Here is a 14843-nt window from a genome sequence, read left to right on the forward strand (position 1 = left end):
AACTTGTTTCTAATTTTAGAAGACAAGGTATAAGGTGTAGGGTTGGGAGGAGGGAACATGAGAGGTTCATTTGGCATGAACACATTCACTCAGAACTCAAGAGGAATTGTTGCTTCTGAGTACAATAGGTAATGAAGATGATAATAAATAAGAGATGGACTTACCTTGTGGTTTACAAGAAGTAAGCTATAAGTTTTCATACTAAATATATTTTTTTATGAAATAAAATAACAGTAAAACTTCCTGGGACAGAAGAAATAAAAACAAAAATAAAAGTCTTTCCATTGAGTCCATTTAACATAGTTATTTATACTGAGCTATTTGCTAGCTTTATTCAGTAGATAAAATTGCTCTGGAAACTAAATGTTAACTTCTTATTTCTTACCCTTTTCTATATTAAATTCCACACATTCACTGCTACTTAATTAACAACCATATTTCAGACGTTTATGCTATGTCGATAACCATACCAGTTACAGTGGGGGTGCGCCGGCGAGATATTGCAACAAGGATTTTTTGTGAGACAATTCTGTGAGACATGATTTGAAGTTCCTTTGGGAGAAAAAAAGTATTTGCTGATGACCTAGTAATTACTTTTATGGATTTTTAATGAAGTATGAAATACTTTGATAACTCATCCAAATAGAGTTTCTACCACATGTTATTTCTTAGTGGCCTTTATATATTGAGTAGCTGCAATTGTAGCTTTCAGTAAACTAGAGAAGTAGGAAAAATACAGAAGAGAAGTACTAAATGAGCTCTTAAATTTGAACAATATGTTCTAGTGAGTGGGAAAAAATGCCACAAGAAGCATGTACTGAAGATCTGCTATCTTTATCACTCAGTTGATTACAATTTATCTGAATGCCCGTACCATCCAAAAGGAAATGTATATATTGACACCTCTTAATTATAAGCTTAAAAACCACTATTATGTGTTTAATGACTAGGATGTTTCTTTACTCAAATTTAGACATAGGTCAAATGTATGTTGTTGTTGATGTCTATAGTATACCACAGTAAGATATGATGCCTAATTTTATATGTTTAAGTTGTATGGTGGTTTATGGTTATATTTTGCTTTGTAACAGATGATTTTTTTTCTTTGATGTTGTTGTCACCCAAGTTTTGGTTAGGAAGAGAACACTCAAATGTCAACTTTGTTCCTCTTGGACCAACCTATTATCTGCTTTATCCCATGGGAAACACTTCCTATTTGAGGAGGGCAACTGAGGTTCTGCCAGACAGAATCTCCCCATGATTCTAAGTTAATTGATGTCAGTAATTTCTTCCTTTGTGCATATCACCTTGAAGTAAACTCTGATGGAAAATAAGTATGTCATGTGATTCTTCTCTTCAGACATGAAAGAGACAGTACTCAAACATAGAAGTTTTTGGAAACTGAGACCCACAGACTATTGGAATCAGGTTCCTGTTACCTCTGTAGTTGGACTTCTCTGCACCCTTTCCTTGCCTAGTTAAGCAGTTCCAAAACAGCCCCAAACAGTTGGTATCAATTTTCAGCCCTTAGGTAGCAACTTAGGAGCAGCTCAGACTGAGGGCTACTGTTAAGTAGTGTGCCTTTCGGAAAGGGAAAACATTCTCTTCCTCTTCAGACTTCATTTCTGTACTTCTGGTTCTGCCTTGTCAAAAAGCATTCTATGTGACCTCATTGGTCTCTGAGGGGAAAAAAATGCTTCAAGTCTCTATTACAACTTTAATTGTAGGGGCTGTTTCCCGTCCTGCCTTCCCTTTTCTGCATTTCTTGTACCGATTCATCCCCACATGACACTAGAGGAACTGTGTTGTACAAGATTGAGTTTGGCCTTGGAGCCAAAGAGACAAAGTTCACATCTCAATTCTAACATTTTAATTGACCTTGGGCAAGTAAGGACTCATTAAATGGTAGCTGCTAATAATTGTCATTATTGTCACTATCATCATTCTTCTCTTCTACCACTTTAGCCACCTATATGTGCCCTCTGATGCTATTAATATAACTATTTTGTCTTTTTCATCAAATGTTTGCTGAAATGTTATTGTTATTTTTGTTGTGTGGCTCATTATTTCCCTGGGATAAACATAAATTCTTCACTACCTTAATCTTATTTAAATGTTACTTTTTCTTATAGTAATAACTGTCATATATATTAAACACCCAGAATTTTGGACAGTGTGCTTTACATGCATTATTCTGTTTAATTATCAACAATTTATTTTGCACATGAATAAACTGAGTTTCAGAAAGATTAAATAACTTTAAATTCAGGTTCATACCTTTGAATTCAAAGTCCTTGCTTCTCTATTCACCATTACCTCTGGGGTGGTAATTAATACATCAATTATGATACTTTGACCACTGTCTTAATTTAAAAAGCAAAACTGCTTCTAGCATAAGATCTGCGCAGATAAGCAAGGAACAATATTGATTGTCCATTAAAAAAAAAGTCACTGGCCAGGCACAGTGGCTCTCACCTGTAATCCCAGCACTTTAGGAGTCCAAGATGGGCAGATTGCTTGAGCTCACGAGTTCAGGACTAGCCTGGGCAACATGGCAAAACCCCATCTCTACAAAAAAAATAGGAAAATTAGTTGGGCATGGTGGTGCGTGCCTATAGTCCCAGCTACTCGGGAGGCTAAGGTGAGGAGGATGTCTTGAGCCCAGGAGGCAGAGGTTGCAGAGAGCTGAGATCACTCCACTGCACTCCAGCCTGGGCAATAGAGCCAGATCTTATCTCAAAAAAAACAAAGTCATTCATAATTCAAAGAGCAGTCTGTTCACGAGGATCCAAGCTCTTACCTGGTCATCTGTTCCACATGGTTTCACACAGATACTTTTCTAAGACTGTGAACATTTTCCAAAGTAAAGTAGTCTGTGTATTCAAGGAGTTATCACTGCCTTTCAACAGGCTCTAGACCCAAAATGGAACTAATTATGTAGGGCTGACCACTATTCTTCGTTTTGTCTAGAGGATACCATCCAGATAATCCTCAATGGAGTGGCAACCAGGACTGACGATCCTCTCCTTGGTATATTCTAGCAGTAGCCATAAGGAACCTCCAGAAGGAACTTGGCCTTCCTGTCTTTTGAAGTCAGTTATCTTAGCACCTGGTTCTGCCATGTATAAATTTGATTAATCATGAAAATAGATGTCTATATTTCAATTTAGAGGAATAATCCATCTTCTGTTCTGACATCTCTAATACAGGTTCTACTGTGTTCCTTCATCCCTGTCACCACTTTGTAATAGAAGATGTGCTTGGGGGAGAATAAGAAAAGGGCTAGGAATGTCATTTTTATTCTCTTAAGCCTCCTCTTGTCTTCTCTTTCCCCTTTTTTCCTCTCTACCATGGGGTGGTGGGGAAAGCATCTAGTGAGGAATGGAAAGATAGAGACTAGGAGTAGCCATGTAGGAGACCGAGGAGTACAAGGTGTTGAAGCTGGCCCAGGATGGCTAAGGAAATAATGTCCCAGCCCTTTGTAGGTACTTTTTCTCTATTTATCTGCTGTGATGGATCCAATATGCACTTGCCTTCTTCTGAGATTTCTAATATGGAAGCCAGTGAGTTAGCCAAGGAGTAGGGTGCATCATTTATATATTTGTGGTTTAAGGCTCAATGGGAGCTTAAGATTGCCATTTTAAGATCTCCTAGAATAAAAGTTAGCACTGTTTTATAAGGAAAGGGTTCTCCCCATACTTACCCATCAAAGTTAACAGTGTGGTTATACAGGAGAAGAAAAACTTAAACATGGGATTCTATTTTTATACACTATTCATTGACTTCTTTTTCTTACATATTCTATATTCATTCAGTGTATTTTTATTTGATGTCAGCTTATGTCATATTTATCTCTTTCTCCCAGACCTCTCTCCAGCACAGACTTCTAATACACAAATGCCCTTTCCATAGAGTACCATGGGATTGGAAAATTAATGTTAAGAAAAAAATTAATAATAAAAAGGAGACAAAATATTGGGAATTGGGGACTACTTAGAGAACTTTACAGGAATCTTCAAATTCTCTACTTCTTTAAAACATTTACTGTGGACCTACTATATCCAAGACATTCCTAGATGTGCTACCTCAAGCCATTTAAAATGTCCGAATTTCTACTCTTTCTATATTCTTCATCTATTTCGATAAGTCCCATTTCTTTTTTTGGTTCTTTGGTGTAAGTTACTTGTTTTATCCCTCAGTTGTGTGGCCTGATAAATTGGGAGCTATAGAGTCAACATTTCCTTTTCCTTTCTCTATGAAAATGACACTCTCTTCTTGGTACCGTTCAATAAATGAGATTGCAGTTGCCAATATAAATCCTGTTAGATAAATGGAAAGATGAACCACTTGTTAAATCCTGTCATCTTACTCCTTCTTTCATCACATATGTAGGTCTGGGTGTTAGGCTTTGGTTTTTAATTTAGCTGGTGTGTTGCTTCTAACTCTGCTCATTAGATACAAGAATTGTAAGTTAGGCTATTTTTCCAAAGTCTAAATTTGCCTCATTTCAGACTCAGTGTGGACATATGGAATTTTTCTATCTTGTTATATTGATATTGAATTTAGACTGCTTTCTGGTCGCATTATTCTTCTGACCTCTGTTCTTTTGATATATAAGATAACCACTTAGTGTTCTCTTTATTGCAGAGTGTGTCATAGCCTATTTAATCATTATTGTATTTTAGAAGACACATAAACTTAGATGTTATTTCAGAAAAATTCAGTATCACATAAAAATAATTCATTTTAATTTTCCTATATGTCTGTTTATTGAATTTGGGGATAGTAGAGTTTAGTGGTTTTCATGCCCTTACATGGTAATTCCTTTTTATTAAATCTTTATTTGATACTTCTATAATGCTCCACTGCCTTTGTATTCACAAAAAACTGCTAGAAAAGCAGTTTTAAGTTGACATTTGATTTGTTGCTTTGGAATAATTGAATGTGCTTATAGATTCCTGTCATTCTAAAGCAAATAGTATATTGAATCTTCTCATCATTCCTTATTTTGTATTGTTCTAAGGTACATTTTATATTGGAGGAAAAGGTTCACTGAACAGCCCATCACAGATTTTTGTAGTGTGATAAGAATTAATTCCACTGCTCCATTTGGTAAGTGTACATCCTGGCTGCCATCTTTTCCCTACAGTATAAAAATTCAAAGGAATAATCTTACTGACTTATATTAGAATTGCTTTTACTTTCATGATAGATAAAATTAAATTGATGGTTTATTTTGCCTAACTTGAATAAAGCTAAAACAGTTCTATGCCAAAGAGATCCTAATAGACACACACATCTGTATTTTTTAAGAAATAAGTCCTTCTGGGAAAAAAATGGTTAATATCTTTTTTCTTATTTGTTTTCCTAATCTCTCAACAGAAGAACAAGAGAATTATTTTTTGTTATGTGACGTTTTACCAGAAGATAGAATTCTTAGAGAAGAGCTTCAGAAACAGAGACTGGTAAGAATTGTTTTTAAAGGGTGAATAGTGTCTTGAAAATACATATAAATACATATAAAATCATATATTTTTTTTTTTTTTACTTTTTGTTATGGAAACTTTCAAACATACGTAAAAGAGGAGACAATACAAAAAGGTCTTAAAACAAAAAAAAAGTATACACTTGACTGAAAATTAAAGCATTTTATGTTAAAAATGCAGAGAGAATTTTTGGCTTTGTTTTGCTTCCTGGATTATCTCTAAAATAACAACAGAACTTACACATTTTAGTGTAATTTTAGCTGCCTGACACATGCTAGGGTTCAGTAGTCGTGGAAAAATGCCCTCAGCTAAAATTGAGTTGAATTGATTAACCTTTTTTTCTCCCCTTCACTGGAATGTGCTATGCACTAGCATTTTTTTTATTTCCCTTTATGAATTAAGCATATGGTTTAATCTACAAAGTAACCTTTCTGGTTTTCAGGCTTAACCATAAGCAAGCTAATTTGAAAACCTCAGCATCTTTAGCCTTTAAAAAAGATAACAGCACATACAAGCATGAAAATTTTTATTTTATTTTATTTTATTTATTTATTTATTTAATCATTTATTTATTTTTTGAGATGGAGTCTCGCTCTGTTGCCCAGGCTGGAGTGCAGTGGTGTGATCTCAGCTCACTGCAAGCTCCGCCTCCTGGGCTCACACCATTCTCCTGCCTCAGCCTCCCGAGTAGCTGGGACTACAGGCACCTGCCACCACACCCAGCTAATTTTTTGTATTTTTAGTAGAGATGGGGTTTCACCGTATTAGCAAGGATGGTCTCAATCTCCTGACCTCATGATCTGCCCACCTCAGTCTCCCAAAGTGCTGGAATTACAGGCGTGAGCCACTGCGCCCAGCTGAAAATTTTTATTTTCATAAGTTAATCAGAAAGTAATTTTTTAAATTGTTACTTTTGTTTAAAAGTACATGGGTTCCCATTATTTGTGATTTAATCTCGACTATTACTTGAAGTTGACTTGCTGTTCCTTTAGTGATTTCTTGTAAGTCTTTCTTGTATCTTTGGACTTAGCTAAATATGTTATAAGAGAGAGAAATGATTTAAATATTTGTGCTATATCCTCAAGAGATCTAGGAGAAAAATAAATACTATTTACCATAGTCATATAATTTAAGAAAGTCCCTGGAAACACATTTTATTTTGTAGACATCCCAAATGATTATTTCTTCCAGTAGGGGAAGGTGATACCATTGGATGTTGATTTATATGTAAGAAAAGTTATGCTTTTCCTATACAACAACTGCAGTAAAGAAATAGGACTTCCTGAGTTTCTCTTCTCTCCTTATAGCAGTGTCTTATGAAATCTGCAAAACAAGGCTAAATTTACTATTATGTCTTATGAATGTTATTTGCATGTACTTATTCATAATTTCCAATTTACATGAATTTTCTCACTGTTGCTAACAGTGGCCTTAAGAATGATCAAAAGATGTCATGATCCTAGTAGTCCTAAGGATTTATTTATAAGAACTCAAACCCTACTACTTCAGCCATTCTTGTTCTTTAGCATGCAGAATCTATACGATGTGTCTGCAGATGGACTCAGGTCTCTAAAAATACCTACATATACTGCATTTAAGTTACCTTTTTTACTTTACAGCTTGATAGTGATACATTTAATGAAAGTGAGCATTATGCCAGCATACAGAAACAAAATAAGAATGAAAAGGCAATTAATCCATACATGCTCATTGAATTTCTGCTTAAGTAGATGCCTATACAAAGAAGTACAAGAGTACAAGGCGTAGTCCATATCATACAAGAGTGTATGGTCTACTTAGAGAAGAAAGATAAATATGTATTCTTATCTTGGTAATAGAGATAATGATAAAATATCTTGCAGGGCTTATGAAGATTAAGTGACATGTAATACACTTAGAACACTACCTGGCACATAGAAGGCACTTTATAAATATTAGCCAATAAAAATAACAGTAATAATGCTGTGTCTTAACAATGAGAAGGATTTGGATAGTTAAGAGAGTTGTAGAGAAGGGAAGAAAGATACATATGCATCTAAATGTTCAAGGTGTATTCAGAAAAATCGAGTAAAAGTCTACTCTGGCTTAGATAGAAAAATTTTTATGGGGAGGAGTATGAGATAAATTTGAAGAGGTAAAATGGAGCTAAATTGTGGAAATCCTTCTGCGCCAGAAACTTGACTTTGTAGTAATAAAGACCCATTAATGTGCCCTCATTGCCCATCAGTGACATGAAGAAAAGAGTAAATGTAGCTGTGTATAAATCCATTTCAAGCTGTCAAATCCTGAGAAAGACTAGACCAACTTGGGGATTAAAAGTAAGCTAACAATGACTGATGACCATCCATAAGCCATGCCTTGTATTTGGTTCTTGCTTCATAGCAACCTGTGAGGTGGCTATTAAATGCCATTCTATTTATGAGTAAAATGTGGCCTAGGAAGCTTAATTTGCCCAGGAACACATAGTGAATGAGGTGCAGAGCTAGAGTTTCAAACCAAATGTTCCAGATACATGCCTTTTAAGCCATGCCATGCCAGCGTAGTAATTATTTGGCCTCTCCTGTGTCTGGTACTATTATTCTAGGCTCTGGGAATCTCTCTGTCCTGGGTGCTCATGGTCTGACAAGTCTGTGTAGGGAGGGGATTCGGGCTTGGATTGAAGTTTAGGGAAAGCAGAGGCAGTTTACAATAGCCCGCCACTGGAATTTTGATTAGAGGATCAACAAAAAGTAAAAAAAGACTTGCCAAACAGCAGGAAGACAGGCTGAATTTGCCATCAGCCAGTTCATCACAGTTTTATGCTACATAGTGTGGAAGCATTAGGTTAGTGTGGGTGATTCTTCTGTGGGCGTTAGCAATGATTACAGGATCTATCTCTTTTATATAGAAAGAACTTTACAAATCAATAAGAAGCATGTCCAGAAAGAAGTCTACATCATTAAATGAAACTAAAGTAACAGTATACTTTTTCTTCTTCTGTCAGGTTAACAGGATTTGAAAATAATAGTACTAAATGGTGGCAAGAATGTTAAGAGACAAGTACTTTTTCAGCTGCTTTTAAGAATGTAAACTGGTATACCATTTCTGAGAGGCACTTTCTCATCATGCATTGGAACTCTTGAAGATGTTTATGCCCTTGGCCCATAGTGTGCAAGAACTCATCCTAGGAAGATTTTACAGCCAGAGGGTTTTGAATTCACTCACTCTACCACAGCTTGGTGGTTTTTTCCTTATGTTACTACTAATGATGCTTTATCAAACAATTTTTTATTAATCAGAATTTCATTCTAGTTTCTAAATTTGTGATAATGGATGTATAATGTAGTCAGTGTTTGAGTGACCCCAGCTCAATATTTCAACTCAAAGACCTTGAATTGAGGATCTTGAGGATCTAAACTTGAGGATCTCAACTCAAGTCTACAAGGAAGAACCCTCAAACTAAAGTATTAGTAGGGCATTTGCTGACTTTATTTGCATTAACGATGATTTGCATATGTATTATTCTTCAATATTTATTTTTTCATGTGGAACTCTAGGTAAAGCATATAGTTTAAGTACCTTTGTGTGGTTTGCTCTTAGTTCAAAGTGACTTTGTAACTTAAGGGCAGAAACTGTGTCTTATATTTAAACATCCTTCCTAGTCCTCCCTATACTCCTAAGTTCATACTGTTATTTTTCCCCAAACCTCATTTTAAACAAACAGACAAAACTCTGTTTTCTGTGTGAGTGGCTGGAGGTATATAGAGTTTAAATGATTCACTGAAAGTTACAGTAACAGATTTTATGCTAGAATCATATTTCTTTTTCCACTTTCTTTGAGATTTCACTGGTTTCTTGACATTTGCAAGATTTGTATGTGTTCCCAGTTTTCTTTTTGAAGAGCTTGATTCCTACTTGACACTTCTTTGAATATTTTCATCCATATTCTGAAGGAAACTACAGAATTAGGAAGATTCTTGAGGATTTCAATAGCTTGAACACCTTCTTCCCTTTAGCTTCCTTTAAAAATTCTCCCTTGATCTTGGTGCATCATTCTCTTATTTCTCATCAATCTAGCTTAGTCTTGTCCAGTGGTTCTTTTCCCTCTTTTCTCTTAAATATGTATACGTATGTTTCTCAAGATCTTATCCCCCGTTCAGGGCATGCACATCCGTATAACTACCACTATTATGCCTATGGCTTAAATGTTAGTGCTGGTGCAGAGTAGGCAGTCAGAGTAAATATTCATGAATTGAGTTCATCCATAGCTTTCATCCTGGTTCACTTCTGAGCCCCAAATCTATATTTCCTCATGTGAAACTTTTCCATTTGGATTTCCAGTCCGCACTTTAATATGCCTAAAAACAGAACTTATTTTTTTCCTCCCCCAAAACTTGCTATTTGCCTGTTCTCCTTTTATTACATAATGACATAGTGACCATTCTCCTGGTCACCCAGTTTGGAAATCTCTAGAAGCATATTTAATTGATTCTTTTTTTTCTCACCCCTATATCTAAGTCATTTGTCAAATCCTACCAGGTCCAGCTGAGTCCCAAGTTCCACATCCATACTCATACTTACCTTGTCTATAGACTCACCTCTTCAGGCAATTGACACTGCCTCCAGAATTTTAATATTAATAAATACTTATTAAAATTAATGTTACTATTAATTGATTGATAGTAATAGATTATTATCTGTTAATATTAATAAATAACATAAATCACTTTATTCTTTTTTTTTCTGACAAGATCTCCCTCTGTCGCCCAGGCTGGAGTACAGTGGCTCACTGCAACCTCTGCTTCCTGGGGTCAAGTGATCCTTTTGTAGCGATGGGGTCTCACTATATTGCCCAGGCTGGTCTTGAACTCCTGGACTCAAGGGATCCTCCTGCCTCAGCCTCCTAAAGTGCTGGAATTACAAGAGCAAGCCATTGCACCTGGCCCTATTGTCTTCTTCAAAAACCTGCACTCTTCTTTATTGTCTTCATGTTCTTAAGGTTTTCTAGGCTCAAACTGCATTTCTAGTGTCTTTTCCCTAAATTGCCCAGCATCCAATTAATTCGTTTATTCAACAAATATTTGTCTTGTACCAGATATTGTCTAAATACTACTGATATAGCAGTGGATAAAACAGGCAATGGTCCCTGCCCTTGTGAAGTTTACACTGTAGTATAAACATTACTTTTCTCACATTTATCAAGTATGTTAGGTACTTTCAGGATTCTGCTTCATGAACTAGGAATGGCAACCCCCACCTGTATAGATACATATCCCTCAAGGCATTGCTCAGCTGCCACATTTTCCAAAAGTTTCCCATATGCCACCTGTCAAAATTAATAACCTCTTCTAAGTTCTATTAACACTCTATTTTATTTGGCTTTTCAATTATAGTTAGTTATTTTAAAATCTGTCTTCCTTACTAAGATGCCTCTTAGCAGTTCAGACTGTTGTATTAACTTTTGTATCTTCTCTGAGGCTTGCTCTTAAGTATGAACTGAAATTTCATCCTGAAGTATTGGCTTGTATTTCTATAAAGCCATATAGTCAAATATCCCTGATTAACAAGGATACAATATAGCTAAGGCAGACATCTATAATCACTGCATTACACTTTGCACTTCAACATAAAAAAATCCTCAGTTTTTCCTTTGTCTACAGGAGAAAATGTGTGGTATTCGTAAGCTCTCAGTAGCAAGACGTAACTTAACTAAATTGGGAAAGAGGGAAAGGCCTAACTGTATGAAGGTATTTTTTTTAATCACTATTTCAAATGTCAGCTTGAGATATCATTCATGACAACTACAAATATTTTATGAAAGTTTTAACATATATAACAAATTTATTTTCAGGAGAGAAACAGTTTTTTCTGTTTTTAATTCTACTTCATGTGTCTCACCTCTCCCCACAATAAAGCCACAACAAAATGAAATTGCGTATCTCCCACTGAGAAGATTGTTCTTCCTCATGCCACTTTTTTAAATATAGTTTTAGAGACTTTCGGTAAAGGATCAAATTACTGTGTGCCAACAAACTAAAAGTAAAAAAATCAATTTGTATTTATACCTTTCTTGCATAATTCCCATCTTTCAGGCACAATACATACAAGTTCTAATACTGCATCTAGAATAAAATTTTCTTAAATATAAGATGATATTTCCCATTGAATGTAACATTGTTATTAACGGTGCAACAGAGATCAATTTAGCTGCAGTGACCATTGAGTAAGTTTAACCTTCAGATTGATGACTGCTTTCTTTGGGAAACAAATGGTAATCACAATCTAAAACAGTATTATTCTGAGTCCTAAGGTTCACCACTTTAAGCATCTTCAACAAGGACTTAAAATTTACAGGACATTTTGTATATATACTGGTTGAGTGAGATCAGGCAGGAAATATTACCCCTGTTTAACAGGAAATGCAAGGTCAAGGACAGTAAGAAATATGCACACAACTATGGTTATATACTATGTTAAATAGAAAGGGAAGCAATTCAAACTCCTAAATTTCCAACCCCAATCACCATTCTCTTTCTAATTGCACCAGGATATTTTATCACATTTGATCTTTCTTTCTGAGCAAATGTGACTTTTTTTTTTTGAGACAGAGTGTCACTCTGTCACCCAGGCTGGAGTGCAGTGGCACAGTCTTGGCTCACTGCAACCCCACCTCCCAGATTCAAGCAATTCTCATGCCTCAGCTTCCTGAGGAGTAGCTGGGATCACAGGTGCGTGCCACCACACCGAGCTAATTTTTATATTTTTAGTAGAGACAGGGTTTAACCATGTTGGCCAGGCTGATCTCAAACTCCTGACCTCAAGTGATCCACCTGCTTTGGCCTCCCAAAGTGCTGGGATTACAGGTGTGAGCCACTGTGTCCAGCCAAATGTGACATTTTCTAAATTGACATTTGCTAGAATTAATGAAAATGGCTGAACAGGACATAAATATGTATGTAAATAAATAATAATATTCTGTTTTCATTGTAAATACTTTTTTAAAGAAAATCTGATTCCCTATTTTCTTAGTTCAGTAGTAGATAGGAATTTCTTATTCCCTTGGGCCTAAGCTTCTTATATTTTCTTTTAAAACGGTACCTGACCTTGAGTTTATACAGGAAAATACTTCCTCAGGCTGGTAATACTATACCGAGTCATGCCATGCTGATGGCTTTCTTTTTCCTTTTTCTTCTAAAAGATGGGTGTTTTGCAATCTCCCATGGCCACCTATTGAATTTTTTAAAGTCCTTCTCTTCCTACCTAAGCTAAATTCTCTTGTACCTTTAATACAAATAGGAATTTAGCTTTTCTAGTTTCTTGTGTGTTTAACTCTTGCATTTACATTTTATTTTGTATGTCTACCTTTTTTCATTGTGATGATATATTCCATGTGAATGATTAAAATCATCTCATTTTTTTATCTCCTAGTTTATTTTTTTAGAAGTTCTGTCCTGTTTTGAAGACACTCTTCAAAACTATCTCAGTGAGACTCAAAAGTAGAAGAAAAATACTATATTTCTATCCTGTATAGCAAGCAGATGGCTGTTGCCTTTATCATTGCAGTTTCAGAAACGGTGGGAGGTACTGATATCTTTCAAGAAGGTGAAATAGTCAGATCAACTCTCATGGATTTGGGGGTGTATATCATCATCCAGTTAAGAAATTTATCTCTGTCTTTTATGTTTCACTGTCTTATTTTAGTCATTGACATGGATGGCTTTTCCTTGTTTATTTAAGAATCTAATGTCATAAGGTTAACTTTCTATCATCTCTCATAAAATGCTGAGAAAGGTGGATTTTATTGATTGTTTTTAAAGAAACTGTACTTTGCCATTAATAGTTTTTGTTTTAGGACAGTTATCCCTGCCTTCTACATGCAGAGGTGTGTGTTTAAGTATATTAAGTATTATTTAATATATTATTTGAGTATATTGCTAACGTAAATTCAAATGCTCTAGTGATCAGACTCTGGCAAACAGATCAGTCATTCCCAATGCTGTTCAGTGACCCTTTTGACACTTAAAAGAGAATTTTGGGGGTGGGAAAAAGTAGCTTTTTATTTGACCCCTGGTGTGAGGGCTTCCAAAATATTTAACTCAGTTGTAGGCAGATTCCATTCTGAAAGTTGTTGAAGCTATACATCATTATCTGTACAAATAATTTATTCATGTTTCCATTTTACTTTATAAACCAAACTTGTCTTTTAATCCTTAAGTTAGTGGAAATTTACTGAACTTTTTATACTTTTAATTTCCTCATATTGAGTGTTACATCAGATAGAATAAAGGATGTGATAGAAAAAAATAATTTCACCATAATACTGAGTGGGATTAAAATGAAAATACCATCTTACTGTCAGAAAAGATAAGAAATGGCAGACAGAACAAGAGGAGTTGGTGTTATGTCTTTAGCCAGCCTCAGTTTGAAACAATTTGAAAACTCAGTACCTTAGACAGTATTCACTTATTCACATCATGTAACTAGTAATTAAAATTATCCAATACTTTCAAATTTATTTAGAATAAAAATTCAGACTTTTTACCAAGATCTCAAAGGATCTGGCACATGCCTCTTTGAGCCACTCTCCCACGTCTCTCTCACCCACTTTCTCCTGTGCTCACTGTACTTCAGCTACACTGGCTATGTCTGTGTTCCTCAAACATACCAAGCTGTTTCCAGCTTTAAGGACTTCGCACTTGCTGTTTGCTCTGCTTGGAATGCTCTTCTCTAGAATCTCATAAGCTGGGCGCAGTGGCTCATGCCTGTAATCCCAGCACTTTGGGAGGCTGAGGTGAGAGAATCGCTTGAACTCAGGAGACCAGCCTGGGTAACAAAGCAAGACTCCATTCCTTAAAAATAATAATAATAATAAGCTCATGGCTTTTTTTGAAGGGGAAGGGAAGAGTTTTTGGAGAAGATGAGCCTCTGGAATGGTACTACAGGCAAATGAATGCTTTGGAAGTGCTTTGGGAAGCTAAAGACATGTACAGTAATTCATATAGCTGAAATGATTTCAGAAAAATTGCCTTCTGTGGAGGATTAACTTTAGCTATCAGCTAGTGTTTTGGAAAGTAGATACTCAAAAGTTATACTGACTGTTTAATTTGTTGGAAATTCCTTTCTCGGGAATAGGAAAGATTTAAACCTATTCTGCATTTGAGGTTATGACTAAATAGAAGTCATAGACTACAGTGCCCAATGCAATACTAAACTTTTAATGAGCCTTTAGGAAGTTTTTACTGAATAAAATTTGTTTTAACTGATTGAAGTATCCAAGTCAACTGTTTTCACCAAAAAACAAACCAAAAAACCTTCTTTCCTTTGTATTTTAAATGTATTTACTCTGATGGAATATAGGGACTAGATAGCAAAGAAGCA

General features: G+C 35.5%; 1 protein-coding gene across 3 annotated transcripts in view; it reads left to right on the top strand.

The window, feature by feature from the left end:
• The window catches only part of ZNF277 (zinc finger protein 277), a 138398-nt gene that overhangs the window by 84374 nt on the left and 39181 nt on the right, over positions 1-14843 (top strand). For all 3 annotated transcript variants that reach the window (XM_054494465.2, XM_054494467.2, XM_054494466.2), the window contains exons 3-4: positions 5024-5112; positions 5383-5465. In XM_054494465.2, the coding sequence (XP_054350440.1) occupies positions 5024-5112; positions 5383-5465 (172 nt within the window). The remainder of the gene's footprint in view (positions 1-5023; positions 5113-5382; positions 5466-14843) is intronic.

This window comes from Pongo pygmaeus, chromosome 6 (genome assembly GCF_028885625.2).
Source record: "Pongo pygmaeus isolate AG05252 chromosome 6, NHGRI_mPonPyg2-v2.0_pri, whole genome shotgun sequence".
In the NCBI taxonomy this organism is placed as follows: Eukaryota; Metazoa; Chordata; class Mammalia; order Primates; family Hominidae; genus Pongo; species Pongo pygmaeus.